At 44.6% G+C, this 13,125-nt stretch overlaps 1 protein-coding gene across 1 annotated transcript in view; it reads left to right on the top strand.

The window, feature by feature from the left end:
- The window catches only part of Rbcn-3B (WD repeat-containing protein Rbcn-3B), a 97,298-nt gene that overhangs the window by 20,767 nt on the left and 63,406 nt on the right, over positions 1 to 13,125 (top strand). The window contains 6 exon segments of the mRNA XM_077627693.1: positions 570 to 652; positions 1,455 to 1,614; positions 3,931 to 4,151; positions 5,612 to 5,807; positions 7,334 to 7,569; positions 11,062 to 11,197. Coding sequence (XP_077483819.1) covers positions 570 to 652; positions 1,455 to 1,614; positions 3,931 to 4,151; positions 5,612 to 5,807; positions 7,334 to 7,569; positions 11,062 to 11,197 — 1,032 coding nt within the window.

The following is a 13,125-nucleotide window of genomic DNA, read 5'->3' as shown; positions in this document are numbered from 1 at the left end:
GTCAGTATAGAGTTGCCATCGGTATAGAGCTTGACTTCAGTACAGAGAAATGCAGTGTCCTTGCATATCTCACTTTACATGCTAACTTAATGAATCATCTTTAGCCTTTTAAGAAGACTAAAAGCTGCTTTGAAATGATGTGAACTAACATAACTCCTGGTGACACTACAGGTCAATTCATACTGAGCCTTCTTTTGGCATGTTGAACCTGCTTTGGCAAATGATGTCCGCAGTGCTTGAATATATTTTCATCATTGTGTCTAGAGGTCTAGAGGGAATAGTATGCAGTGCATAAACTTTTTTTCAATTGTTTCTTCATTACTGTCCTTTAATTGATGCGACAGTTTACCTACAATATTGGCAGTGTAGCTGGAAGTGTAACTGTATACTATTTGTAGGCTAAAGCAAGCACCCAGTATAGTAAATGGTGATGTTTCGATCCTGCTTCTTGGCTGAAGTTTTTTTTCATTTGTTTTGTCATTGTGATTGCCTTGCACATGCAGTGAGAGGAGTTTTCATGTGCTATAAATTGACCGTGTGCGGTCATCATTTTCTTGCCTATGTTCCAGAAATGGAGCCTTTCCTGAGCCTGGCTCTGCAAGAGGCTTGGGACGAAATGAAGCCTCCACCACCTGGCATTCTAGACAAAATGGTTCGTCGCTGCACTTTTTCTGAGCTTATTTCTTTGAATTTTAAGTACGGCTCTGCTGCTGCAAAGCTGAATGTTTGCTGTTGTAACCTGTAATTGTTCTCGTCTTGCAGTAACTGATGTGCTACTCACTTTTTCTGGAAGGGGCAAGATGGCGTAATTGCCATTGCTGAAAATGTGTTGCCAACATTCATATTTCTTTCATTGTCTCTAGGAGGGCACAAATCGAGCATTTCTTAGTGTCCAGTTTTTATTAAACTTGCGATGCTTCCAGACAACTTGCTGCTAATTTTAAGAGACAAGTGTATGGGAACTGATTTCAACTTTATAGCAAAATAGAAAAATTTGACCACAGAGCATTGAAGGTGTGTCAACTCTGGTGGGAGTACCGCAGTATTGTCACTCGCAGGATAGCAAAGTTACGTTGCTCAGTGCCAGATGGTGCTTGGCTGTACAGCAAAGTTTTTCCTTGTGCAGCACTGCTAGGTCATGCTAAGCTCTTGACTGCGAAGGTTTTCGTACACCTAGATTCATTGTGACAGAACAGCGCAGAAAAGACATGGATGAAGGAAAGAACGTGACGACATGAGCCTGACAAAATAAGCACAGTACGTGTGTTGTCGCCTTCTTTTCTCGTTGCTGTTCCATCACAATGAACTGCCAACAAGCCTGTTCATCTGACAGATTCAGCAAAATGGACTAGCAACCTTTATTTTTGTTTTTTACTTTCCTAGCAAATGTGTGTACATTGCTCACTGCATTGGAAAACATTGTAAAACATGTCATTCATTCCATGCATGTGCAGGAGCTGCCTGGAGAGAGCCAGGAGCTGAAGCTCACTGCCAGTGTGTACCTTCCCCTGCAAGGGCGCCTGGTGGTTGGCAGGGAGGATGGTAGCATAGTGGTGGTGTCAGCCACCCAGGCTGTCATGCTGCAGCTACTCTATGGAAAGCATCACCATGATGGTGAGGAGAGAGAGAGACCCTTTTTTGTGCGCATGTGTTTATGTGACTGTATAAGTATGCTTTCACTTCTTCCCAAGATGTGCACTACACATTTGTAGAAACTAGGCATGTACAGCGTGGCATTGGTAACATGCGTCTTGACACTAGTAATACCCCTGCATTTGTTTCAATATCCTGTACAATTAAACCTCGATTTAACAAAGTCTGTAAAATCGGCAGTTTGCTTCGTAATATTGAAATTTTGCAACTTTGAAATTCGCCACCTAGTATGCTCAGAAACCGCTAAAAACGCGCTGCACATAACTCACAGGAAAAGCCTTTGTTGCGATTTAATTGCTCCCGGTACCCTTTCTTTGCCAGCAGCAGCGGCGTTACGCGCGTCTTATGAGCTCGCGAGCCACCCCAGCACGTCTATCGCGCCAACCACTTCGTGGGCGACGGGAATGACGCACTTGTCTTGAGTTTTTGTTTTGCTGTCATCGTCATCCTCTTGGAAGTGCACCGAGCACACTGCAGATACGAAGACGCGTTCCGCCGCTGTCATCGCTGCATCCTTGTGGCCATCGACAGTCGCCTCGCGACAGGCCACAGCGTTGGTCCCCCCCCTCGCATTTCTCTTACTCTTCATAATCATAATCATTTATTGGCCCCTTTGCAGGGTATTACATAAGGGAGGGGAGGGCGACATACATAGGACAATACATGAACAAAGCCAAAGAGGTTGAAACAACAAAAAAGAAATCTAGTAAAACAGATACATATATAAACATACAATGAGAGCAATGAGGTCAATGAATAAAATCAGTAGAATCAAATGAGAGCCCAGTTGAAACAGTTACAAAAAAAATACAATCGAATAAAGTGAGGGAATTACAAATGAGTTGCTCAAGTAGATCTAACTAAGGGTGAGAAAAGAAATTTAGAAAAATTTAATGTTCAAAGCCAGATAGTAACCGCTCTTTGAATCTGACTAATGTTCAAACCCAGACAGTAACCGCTCTTTGAATCTGACTAATGTTCAAAGCCAGACAGTAACCGCCCTTTGAATCTGTCATGGTCAGTTTTCATGACAGTAGGATCTGGCAATTCATTCCATTCCTGTATTGCTATTGGTAAAAACGATTTATTAAAAGCAGGTGTTGATCCGTGCAGGCGCTGTACACTTAAGCTATCGAATAAACGTCGAGATGAACGTGCTGGTGGGTGAAGAAGAAATTGTCCCAGATGTGTGAAATGATAGAATATCTTGTCGAAGAGGCATAGTCGCGATATCTTGCGACAAAAGACCAATGAAGGAAGATCGAGTGATGATTTTATGCTGCTGATACTGATTTTGTAGTCGTACTTTGAACATATAAAGCGAACGGTGCGGTTCTACACAGATTCTAAAGATTTGATCTGTCTTTCTTTATGTCAGCGAGAGCGAGGAGAGTGTCCTGCAATCACCAACCAATTAAATGAAATCAGGCCATCCCTCTCCTCGTTTTCTGCTACATAAGTGCAAGTGTGTGTCCTCTTGCACATACGCACATCGTCTGAGTGACAAGCGAGGTTGTCAGGTGTGAAGCGCACAACGGGCTTCACAGCTGGCGGGTGTGTCAACGGCACTGACCTTCCAGTCCTTGCCAAGGTTTGGGCATCTGCAAACGCGATAAACGAGACGTGCGGCCTTCGAGCACAAGTAGGCGTCACATCTGGCGCCGATTAGCCGATTTTGGGCGAGATAGCGAGAGCCACGAGCTGGCCTGGCAGGTTGCCATGGCTGTGTAGACGCTTGTGCCAGCCTCGCCCATACTGCCCGGGATGGCATGGCCGGCAGCGCGTTAATCACTATGATCGTCGTCGTATTTACGTCTGCCATGCAATTTCTTAACAGGTCTTTTTCTTTTTTCTACGGCTGATATTCGGGAGCTCTTCAGGCCAACAACTATGCCACATTATACCTTCGAGTTCATTCCCATAATTGGTACAAACTCACGGCATCACAAATCTTTCCTTTGGTCTTAGTGCTCTTCTTTTGTTCACAGGTTCTTGGAAACTGATGTCGTAATAATTTGTTGTCAAAATCACATATTGATATAACTGTCCCAAATTCAGTAGGCTGAGATCATTCATGATATATCTTCTGATTGTCTGTCAGTGAGTTGTGTACCGTACACAATGTTTCTGGAAATTTTGCGCTGCAGTTTATTAACCTTTGTTTGTCGGGTAACAGAGCAGCTGCCGTAGCGGGAACCAACTAGCCTATCTTGTTGTCCTTATAGCAGTGCTTGGTTAAGTTGTGCCACACTTTTCTTTTGGTTGCTGTCTGTGCAGACCACCCACAGCACCAGCTGCTGCATGGCCACGCGGGTCGAGTGACATGCCTGCTGTACCCAAACCATGTGCACTCACGCTACGAAATTGCACACCTGGTGTCTGGTGGCGTCGACTTCTCGGTCTGTCTGTGGGACTTGTATGCGGGTACCCTGCTGCACCGGTTTTGTGTCCACGCTGGTGAAGTCACGCAGCTACTAGTGCCACCCAGCAACTGTAGTGTGAGTCTTCCTGCTGTTGTCTTTTTCGTTTTTGCATTTGCCTATACTTAAATGAAGTCAAGAAGAGGCAGTGGACATGGGCAAGGCATGCAATATAGAGAAAAGTTAGCCCATGGTTCTGCGGGGTAGCAGAGTGGATTCCAAGGGACGGTAAACATAGCAGGGCATGGCAAATAGTAAGGTGGGGGATGAAATCCGAATGTTTGCAGGTATATAGAGTGGCCACGGTTGGTGCAGGACAGTGTGGGATAGATCCGATCAGATCAGTGGGATAGGCCGTTATCCTGCAGTGGACATAGTATGATGATGATAATAGTGACTGAACTAACTTCTCTGACTTCCTGGCTGCAGCATTGTTTTCATGGCTGCCAATGTCGACAGCTAGCTGAACTGATTCCGGTGCTTGACATATGACTGTTGGGCTCTTTGGTTTATGGTGAAAAAAATTAAACAAATGAAATTGCAAAATTAGGGAGACCTTAATAATGACTGCCAAATAATATACTAGGGTAGTATTCACCATGAGTGCAGAGTGATCACTATCCTTAAATGACAACATGCTGGTATGTAACTTAAATCGTCAAATAATTTTCTTTGTTTTATTTTTTCGTTGTGTCTTCCTCTTCCTGTTTCATTTGCTCACAGTAATATTACTGGGTGGAATACTTTTTGTTTTCAGGAAATCTCATTCTTGGTAAACTGATGCTGGAAGATGTTTGTTTATCAGAAAAGTGGTGTATGTCTCTGAGCTGTATTTTTTCAACAAAAGTTGTAATTGCTGGAAGAGTAGATTTGTATTGCCCATCTGAAAATTATCATTCTTATTATTACCCATCTGACAAGAAGCAACCTTTATGCCTGTTTCCATTTGGGATGCCGCAATCTGAAGACCTAAAAACAAAAATAAACTAAGCACAAACAGTACTGTTCAGATTTCAGGTACATCCTGGTGGAAATCAATAGGCATAGAGTAGTTATGCATGACCCAGTTGGTTTAGTTGTTTCATCACACATGAACACTACAAACTTACTTACTTTGCTTAGAGTAGCATCTCAGTGCAATCAGAACACTGCTATATTCTTTGCCTGTTTTAATGCGAGGGCATTTGAAGCCTCATGAAGTCAAAACGCGTCGTTGGTCATAAAATTCAGCCATTGGCTGTTGGGGACTGATGTCCCTGGACCGGAGCATTCCCATTTGCTGGAGGGAAATGACACCACGAGATGGAAGCATTCCCATTGGCTGGAAAGAAGTAACATCATTTTTCGTAAAGGCTTCAACAGCTGCTAATGTCATCGCATTGCCAAAACATAACGGAATTAGGTGTCCCTGTGAATTTTCTATTCAGGACGGTTTTGTGTGTCGTTACGACATACTCACGCTCTTGCCTATAGAATGCACATGATAGGTGCTCATGGTTTCATAAGCTTGTAGCTGAGGCTGCTACATTCTGTTGCAGAACCGTGTGGTGCAGAGCATCTGCAGTGTGGCCAGTGACCACTCAGTGGCACTGGTGAGCCTGAAAGAGCGTAAGTGCGTCATGCTGGCCTCCCGGCACCTGTTCCCTGTTGGCGTTGTCAAGTGGCGGCCCTTTGACGACTTCATGGTGGTTGGCTGCTCAGATGGCTCAGTGTACGTCTGGCAGATGGAGACGGGTGAGTAATGCCTGGTTCATTGAAGGCGAAAAGGAAAACGAAGCAGAAATGGAAACAGCTGTGGGCTGTTCAAACTTCAAAGTCTTTTAAAAAGCTTGAAGGGGTACAAACCGGAGTATCGTCTAGCTAGATTGAGTGATTAGTGTCCCAAAATAGCAGATGTGTAATTTTTAGTGAGAGCAAAGCATAGGTGAGCTAATAAATTATGTAAAAGAAAATGAAATAAAAAATTTATAGAGCGATCATGAACCATGGTGCGAGAAAGTTGCGATAGCATTTGGATTTACCCTCGTTGATTAATTTGATGCTTTTATACTCCAAGCCGAGTCTTCACACACTTGACACAATTTTTCTGGACGGTGGCATTGGGTGGGTAGCCCCTTAGCTAGGACGGTGGAATGGGGAGGTGGCTGGTATATGGTCCTTTTGGTGGGCAGCTGGCTTTCCCACTGTGTCCTTGAACTCGATTTTGCCGTTGCTTTTTCATTGCGCTGCTGCGTGGGCTTCCGGTAGGTGGAGGCCTTATGGAAGGTGGAGATAGGTGGTGCTTCCAGAGAGGGGAGGCTCCATTCACCGAGGCTTCATTTGCCAAGTCTTCACTTGCCGAGGTCTCACTTGCCAAGGCTTCATTTTCCGAGGCTTCTCTTGCCAAGGTTTCACACAGACAGTGCCGGCATTTTCGCTTCGTGCCACTGGTACTGCTATAGCGTATCGCTGTACAATACATGTTGTAATGCTCATTGCGAATTTCGGTTATTGCGCCCAATCACGTGAAGTCTTCACAAGCCACGATTAGCCTATCACTTTCATCTTCAAGTCTAGTTCAACGAGCAGGTATACTGTTGCTATAGGGAGAGAGCAGTGTGACAAGTGCTGCTGAAATACGAGAATGTAAAGCTTCTCTCTGCAAGCCGCCAATTCGTGCTGTCTGAAGCTGCTTTGCTTGGCAACCTCAGAAACGCAAGCTAAGAGTCAAGCTCTTTCCTTATCTTGACAGAACAATTTCAGAGCATGAACAGTAGTGCAGTAAATACCATATGAACAAAAGGGCCCGTGTGATCTGTGCGGCTGGTCAAGTGTTTTTGTTTTCATTTTCTTTGATTCACCGAGAGGGTGATCACACAATGGAAAAAGATGTAACAGCCACCGTGCTGCTTGGAGGTGTAAATCAAGGGAAAAAATCAAGGACTACATTTTTTATTTTTTCAGAAATGCAGTCACCTGTCTCATGCAGAAAAAAATGCTGGTAGTGTCCCTGAAGGGTGGTATATCACTCCAGCATATGTAGTTTCTTATTTTCTTTATAACACTTCCTTTTAATGAGCCTTTAAGTGGATGATTCACTGATTCAAGCCCACTTGCCAATGTTTGCAAGATTGTATTAGGCCTTCACTATGCAGTGCGTAGGGTGAGAAAATGAAGTGGCCATGAACAATGTGTGCATTTCCTTGTATTTGTTCCCTAGAGAATGTCTTTGATCAGGGCTTTCTCTGTTGCGTGGTGTGACTGTTTTGTCGATTGTGCAGGCCACCTGGACCGGGTGCTTCAAGGCCTCGCAGCAGAGGAGGTTCTCAGTGCCTGCGACGAGCACACGGGACACCCGGGCGAGCGCATGACAAACCCTGCGGTGCACCTCTTCCGAGGCCTGCGCCACCGGAACATGGCTGCCATCCGGCACGCTGCCCAGAGGGGCCTCCACCACCTGCAACAGCACCACCCGCCATCGCATCACCACGGTCACAGTGGACCCGGCCACCACCAGGTCAGGACCACAGATGACGAAAAAGGGCCTGTAACGCAGATCATTTTTGAGAAATGCAAGCAAGAAGCAACGGGACAAGTCTGGTCTTGTTCCTTGCTTAGTCCGTGTCTCATGCTGTGCATTTCTTAAAATGACACCACACCATGTCTTCTAGCTTTCAGCACATCTGCACTGCAACATACAGTCGAATCCCACTTTAACGAAACTTTCCAGAGGTGCCATGAATTTTGTTGAAGATGAAGATTCGTTGTCGTGAAATCGGGCCAAATCATTTACATATTGGACTGTAATAGATAAACAATGTATAGTTTCCAAACATATTTCAGCTTCGGTCTTTCTCCATTTCGAAGTCTGCGCCGTGGCGCAATTTTCTTGGTGCAGTCAAATCCACTTACTTATAACAATGTTGAAGTGCCATGGAAACACCATTGTTATAACTGATAATTATTATAACCGGGCTGTTCCGAAAAAAAAAATAAATAAAAGAGGACAAACTTTAGAGCATTTATGGATAGGAAAGACCCGGAGGGGCTTAATCGTTTTAATGCCTGTAAAAGCTCGTTAATCTGAACTTTAGGGGACTGTACAAATGTTCAAATTATCAAAGGATCCTGAAATGCTAACAACCGATTGCATTACTGTATATTTGTTTGGTGAAAGATTGCACAATGGTTACTTGCACTTGAGATGAGAATGGCACGATGATTATATTATTTATTTTCATAAATGCTTTATTGCATGCATACTGTTAAGAGTGTCGAAGCAGAAATGCTCAGAAGTGGTACGCATGGCACGTGTGGCCAATGCAGCAACACAGCAGCTCGCCTGACGCGGTGACGCCTGCCCTTGGGACACATCGAAGAAGAGTGGAAGATGGGGCAAAGAACGTGCTGCTGGTACCAGCCATAGCTCAGAAACAAAGAAAAACACGCTGGCGCATTTTCTTTTTGCGAGTGGTGCACCCCTCAGAAACGCTAATAAGGGACTGCTCCACCAAGACTCCCTGCCATGTGCCTGCTTTCTTGTCTGCATGGCCCTTTCGCACAAGGGAACGCAACCGTCATTTCTCCTGCCTGCGGCGCTGTGACAAGCAAACATCTTCAGCGCGTTCAGTGGCAGTGTCTCTGAGTGCGTGGTCACGGATTCTTTCACTTTCGCACTGTCGCTGTGCAGGCTCGGTCCGTCGCTCAGCTCCACACACACGTGCTTTTGTGTTGTAAGCGTGGTTTTGCTGGTGCAGTTTTTGTTTTTGTTTCTTTTATGGTTGACACGTCAATGACCAGATTTTATTGTTATAACCGATAATGTGCTATGACAGCATTGCTGTAAGCGGTTTATTTTACCACAGAACACAAGGTAAAGGTGACGGTGCTGCAACTGACCATTGTTATATCCGATATACTGTTATAACAGGTACTTTTGCAAGTGGATTTGACTGTATTCCGGAAATCTTGGATATGCCCTCTATATTTGTTATCAAAACTAATTTTTCAGCACATTTTACAAACACCCCTAGTGCTTTTGTCCTGCGAGAACTCGTGCTGAGACCGCGCTGCCTGGAGGCATTTCCGTGCGGACTAGGCACACATGCACCTGCGTCACTGCTTGAGCAGCAGTCACATGAACCTCAGAAGCAATGCTTTAGACGACGTGCCAGAAATGAGATTGCTCCGATCCTTCGACATTTTACAACATGCGGTGCAAACATACTAGTGGAGTGCCATTCTGTTGAGATTCTCCCTAGAGCCACCGAGTGCCCGGAGGCACCAAATAGGAAAAAAATAAATAAAAAGTTATCATGATGCTTGTCTGCAGTGCAAAAGTGAGACTAGAGTGCACCTTAGTTGGCATCAGGCGTCTTGCAACAATGTGCCGCCCACCGTCATGCCGGGTGACAGCAGGTCGTTATGCTAGCGTTGCTTGCTCGGTGTTGCTAGGTTTAACGTGCTTCACAATGAAGCCTTAGAAAAAACACTTAGGAACTATCCATTACTTATCATAAACCGTTTAACTTTTTCACCGGTTTCCATGGACATGATAGCTTCACGCTGAAATGAACGCTGCAGAACTGATTCGTGTTGTGCCTTCGTCAGTGAAGTGTGTAAAAAAGCCAAAAGCCGCCTTGCATCGATGACTGTGGTTCGCAAGCATGGAGTCCTAGCCACCGGCATAACCGTCGTAAGCAGCCGTGCGCCGCATTGCATCTTATGCACACATTAATTCCAATTATGCAGAGAATGTCAGCTGCACTATTGGAAGTGCAAACTGTCTTCAGCTGCCGTTTTTGGTGAAACCTAACGAGGTACAGGCATGTGTAGACGTGCAAAAGAAAAAAAAAAGATAGGCCACTTAGTCGAAAAATTTTCATTGAAGCGGAACATCATTAAGAAAATTGTTTGTTACGGGGGGAAATAATTTCATTGCCTTGTATAGTTTGCTGACCGGGAATCGGAAGTATGTCGTTGTGGCGCAAGTTTCGCTGTCACGGCGTTTGTTTTAGCAGGATTAGACTAGAGCAATAACATGAAAGTGGAAAGCTTTTCCTTGGCACAAGCACATCCGCATTTGAACAGAAAACATCAATTGAGAAAGAGGAAGGAATAAAAGTTCATGTGGCAGAAGCATCTGGTTGCATGGAGAACAAGCCCCCTGACTGCCCTTTGCTGAATGAAAATTGTGGAAAAACTGGTTTCACACTTTGAAGCACTTTTAAACAGTTTTGAAGCATCTACAACTGCTTAAAAGTTTTACTAAAGGCCCAGCATTAAAAATGGGCACTACAAAAGGTGTAGAAAATGCTTGGAGGTACTAGTTGTCTTTCTGGTTGCCACATACTGTCTGCATGCAAATATTACAAGGCCCCTCAAAGTGCCTGTAGTGGTATTGTATTCTGCCTTGCCAAAAAGCTGAGCTTTTCATCCCATAAATTCTTGCTTCATGTTCCAAGCATTGGAAAAGAAGCACTGAAAAGTTCTGCGACGGCAACTGGCCGAGGGGCTTCCTTTCGAAATTACAACATTGTTTAGGGCCAATAAATGCTGTGAATGAAGACCTCCACGTTTACATGCTGGCAAATAAGAATATTATAGGGTTGATAAGGGAGTGAGTGCTGCCTAGAAAAATATGCCTTTTACAGTTTTATGTTCTATTTAAGCATTGTTGATGTGGGCATGGTTGACAAGGCATGATTCACTGGGCATGCTCCACTGGGCATGGTCCAATTGGGCATGGTCCACTTGGGCATGGTCCACTTGGGCATGGTCCACTTGGGCATGCTCCACTTGGGCATGCTCCACATGGGCATGCTCCACATGGGCATGCTCCACATGGGCATGCTCCACATGGGCATGGGCATGCACTGGACATGGCAGTGGGTGCTGCCGTGAGGAGGGGATTGTGATGTAGCTTCTGGCCACACTGTTGTGACCGCAGAAAAGGTGAAACCTTTCAAGTTTCTTTTCTTTCTTGAGTCTAACTCACACTACTTTGCAGCATGCCATGGGCCATGAAGTGGGCGACAGTGCTCATGCCAGATCCCGGGCACATCCGCTCATGATCCAAGGGCTGAGGACCAACCCAGTCGATCAGGACAGCCACGTGCTCTTCTTCGACATTGAAGCACTCATCGGTGGGCATCTGTGCATCCCGAAGCTTGCATACAGCTGGCTCACAGTTCAGAGAAGAACGCAGCCACTTTGATAACTTGTTTTACCTCTGATGCGCTGGCTTGTTTGTCCTTGCTTGGATGCAGAATGCTTTTACCCATTAGCTGTCATGCATGGCATTCACTTCCTGGCCTTCTGTGCAGCTGGCTTTTCCCATAAGCACAATTTCCCATATATTTTTTTTTAAATGAGCATAGCACGAGCACAAAATGGAGAGTTGGTTTATTCTAAAGCTCTATACCTGCTTCTTCAGTTCAGATATGTGGAGGAGGAAACTAAGTAGTTCTACTTGCCTTTTTGAAAATTTTATAAGTCAAATGGATTGATTTGTTTGAATACAATATATATGTGGCAGTTAGCTCTGAGATGGTACCTTCTCATAACACCTTTGAATATTAGTGCTGGAAGCGCACTAGTGTCGAAAAGTACAGTAAGATTTGGCTTATATGTCAGATGTGTCTAGTATTATTTATTGATATTGCATGCATCCTGCCGCATACATGGAGCTAGAACTTTACACATGCTGTAACCTCAGCATGCTCTTTTTGAAGGTGCAAGGTTGCTTGAACTGGATGCATATTGCGCTCGATTTTAACTATAAGCCAAGCAGTATTAGCTGATGGAAGTTCACTGCTTTAGTCATGCTTACATCACTGGTTAAGCAGAGGCAGCGTGAGAACTTTCATTTTGTTAGCTCCCTTTGACATGCATCCCAGCTTGCTTGAAAAAGCATTAGTGTGGCTTGTGTACCTCATCAGTCAACCAGCAACCTTCTACTGCTTGCCCCTAGTTTGTTTCTTGTAGTGTTTTTTTTTTTTTAGCTCCCTTTCTGACGTGCTGTTCTTGTTCTTCTATCTCCTGCACCATCTGCTCTGTGCATGTGCTTGCATGAAGGCATCCTGCACTCTCTCAAGAGCAAACAACGCAGAGATGCCTCCTTTGCTCGGGTGGCCAAGCTCACCTCTCGAGATATGTCAGAGCTGCTGGCCGAATTCAAAGGTGCGAGTCTTGTCTGGGACTGTTGGTGCATTGGTGCTGTTTTCTTGTTGACCATGTCTGTGGTGTGCATCATGTCTGCACTGTGTTGGCTGGGGTGCTTTTGCTTCTTCTAGGTGTAGGCAAGGAAAAGGGGATCATTATTGTGAACGTCAGTGTGCATAGAAATGTTTGTTTCAAACACATGGTGGAGCGAAGCCTATGACTTTAGTACAGCTGTGTTGTAAAACATTTGGCTAAAGGGCATGCTTTATCGATAATTGCTAGGTTTTTCTGATTTTGAAGTCCACAATGCAGGAATCCTTTTCTTGATGAAAAGAGTAAGCTCATTCCAGCGCTCTAGATGTACGGAGCAGCAGAATTACTTGCATGACAGAATTTCTTGCAGGCAATTTAGTAACGTTAACAGTTGTGCATGCTTTGATATTCATACTCCTTGAATCATTGTGTGTGTAGCTACTCATCATGCAAACCACAAAACAGAACTGATTTCCAAAGAAAAACAGTGGAGGGCTGAAAAAAAAAAAATGCAGCACCGGGGTACCATTAAGTAATTGCCCCCCTTTTCACTTGCATTTTGAAGATTGGTCAGACATTTTTCGCATTTATTTCAGTTCAAGCTTGTCCAGCTTGTCATGTTCAGTTTGGTTCCAGTTTCCAGGAATTGGGCTCATATCAATTATGTTTGCCACTATCAAATTTTGTGGTTCTTTTATCCAGACCTTCACGGTTCAGATTAGCTTCACTATGATTGGGATGAGGGTCGCTCTCAGAGATTTCAGTCATGTACTACTGGGGACAAAAGTTTCCGGGACGCGAGTTCGGGGAAAAACGTTTATTGCAGCTCCACCTCGATACCCAGTCGCATGATATTGTAAAGAGAGAAAGGAGCATT

This window comes from Amblyomma americanum, chromosome 6, assembly GCF_052857255.1.
Source record: "Amblyomma americanum isolate KBUSLIRL-KWMA chromosome 6, ASM5285725v1, whole genome shotgun sequence".
NCBI lineage: Eukaryota > Metazoa > Arthropoda > Arachnida > Ixodida > Ixodidae > Amblyomma > Amblyomma americanum.
The sequence above is the reverse complement of the archived record's forward strand: the minus strand, read 5'-3'. Positions and strand labels throughout refer to the sequence as shown.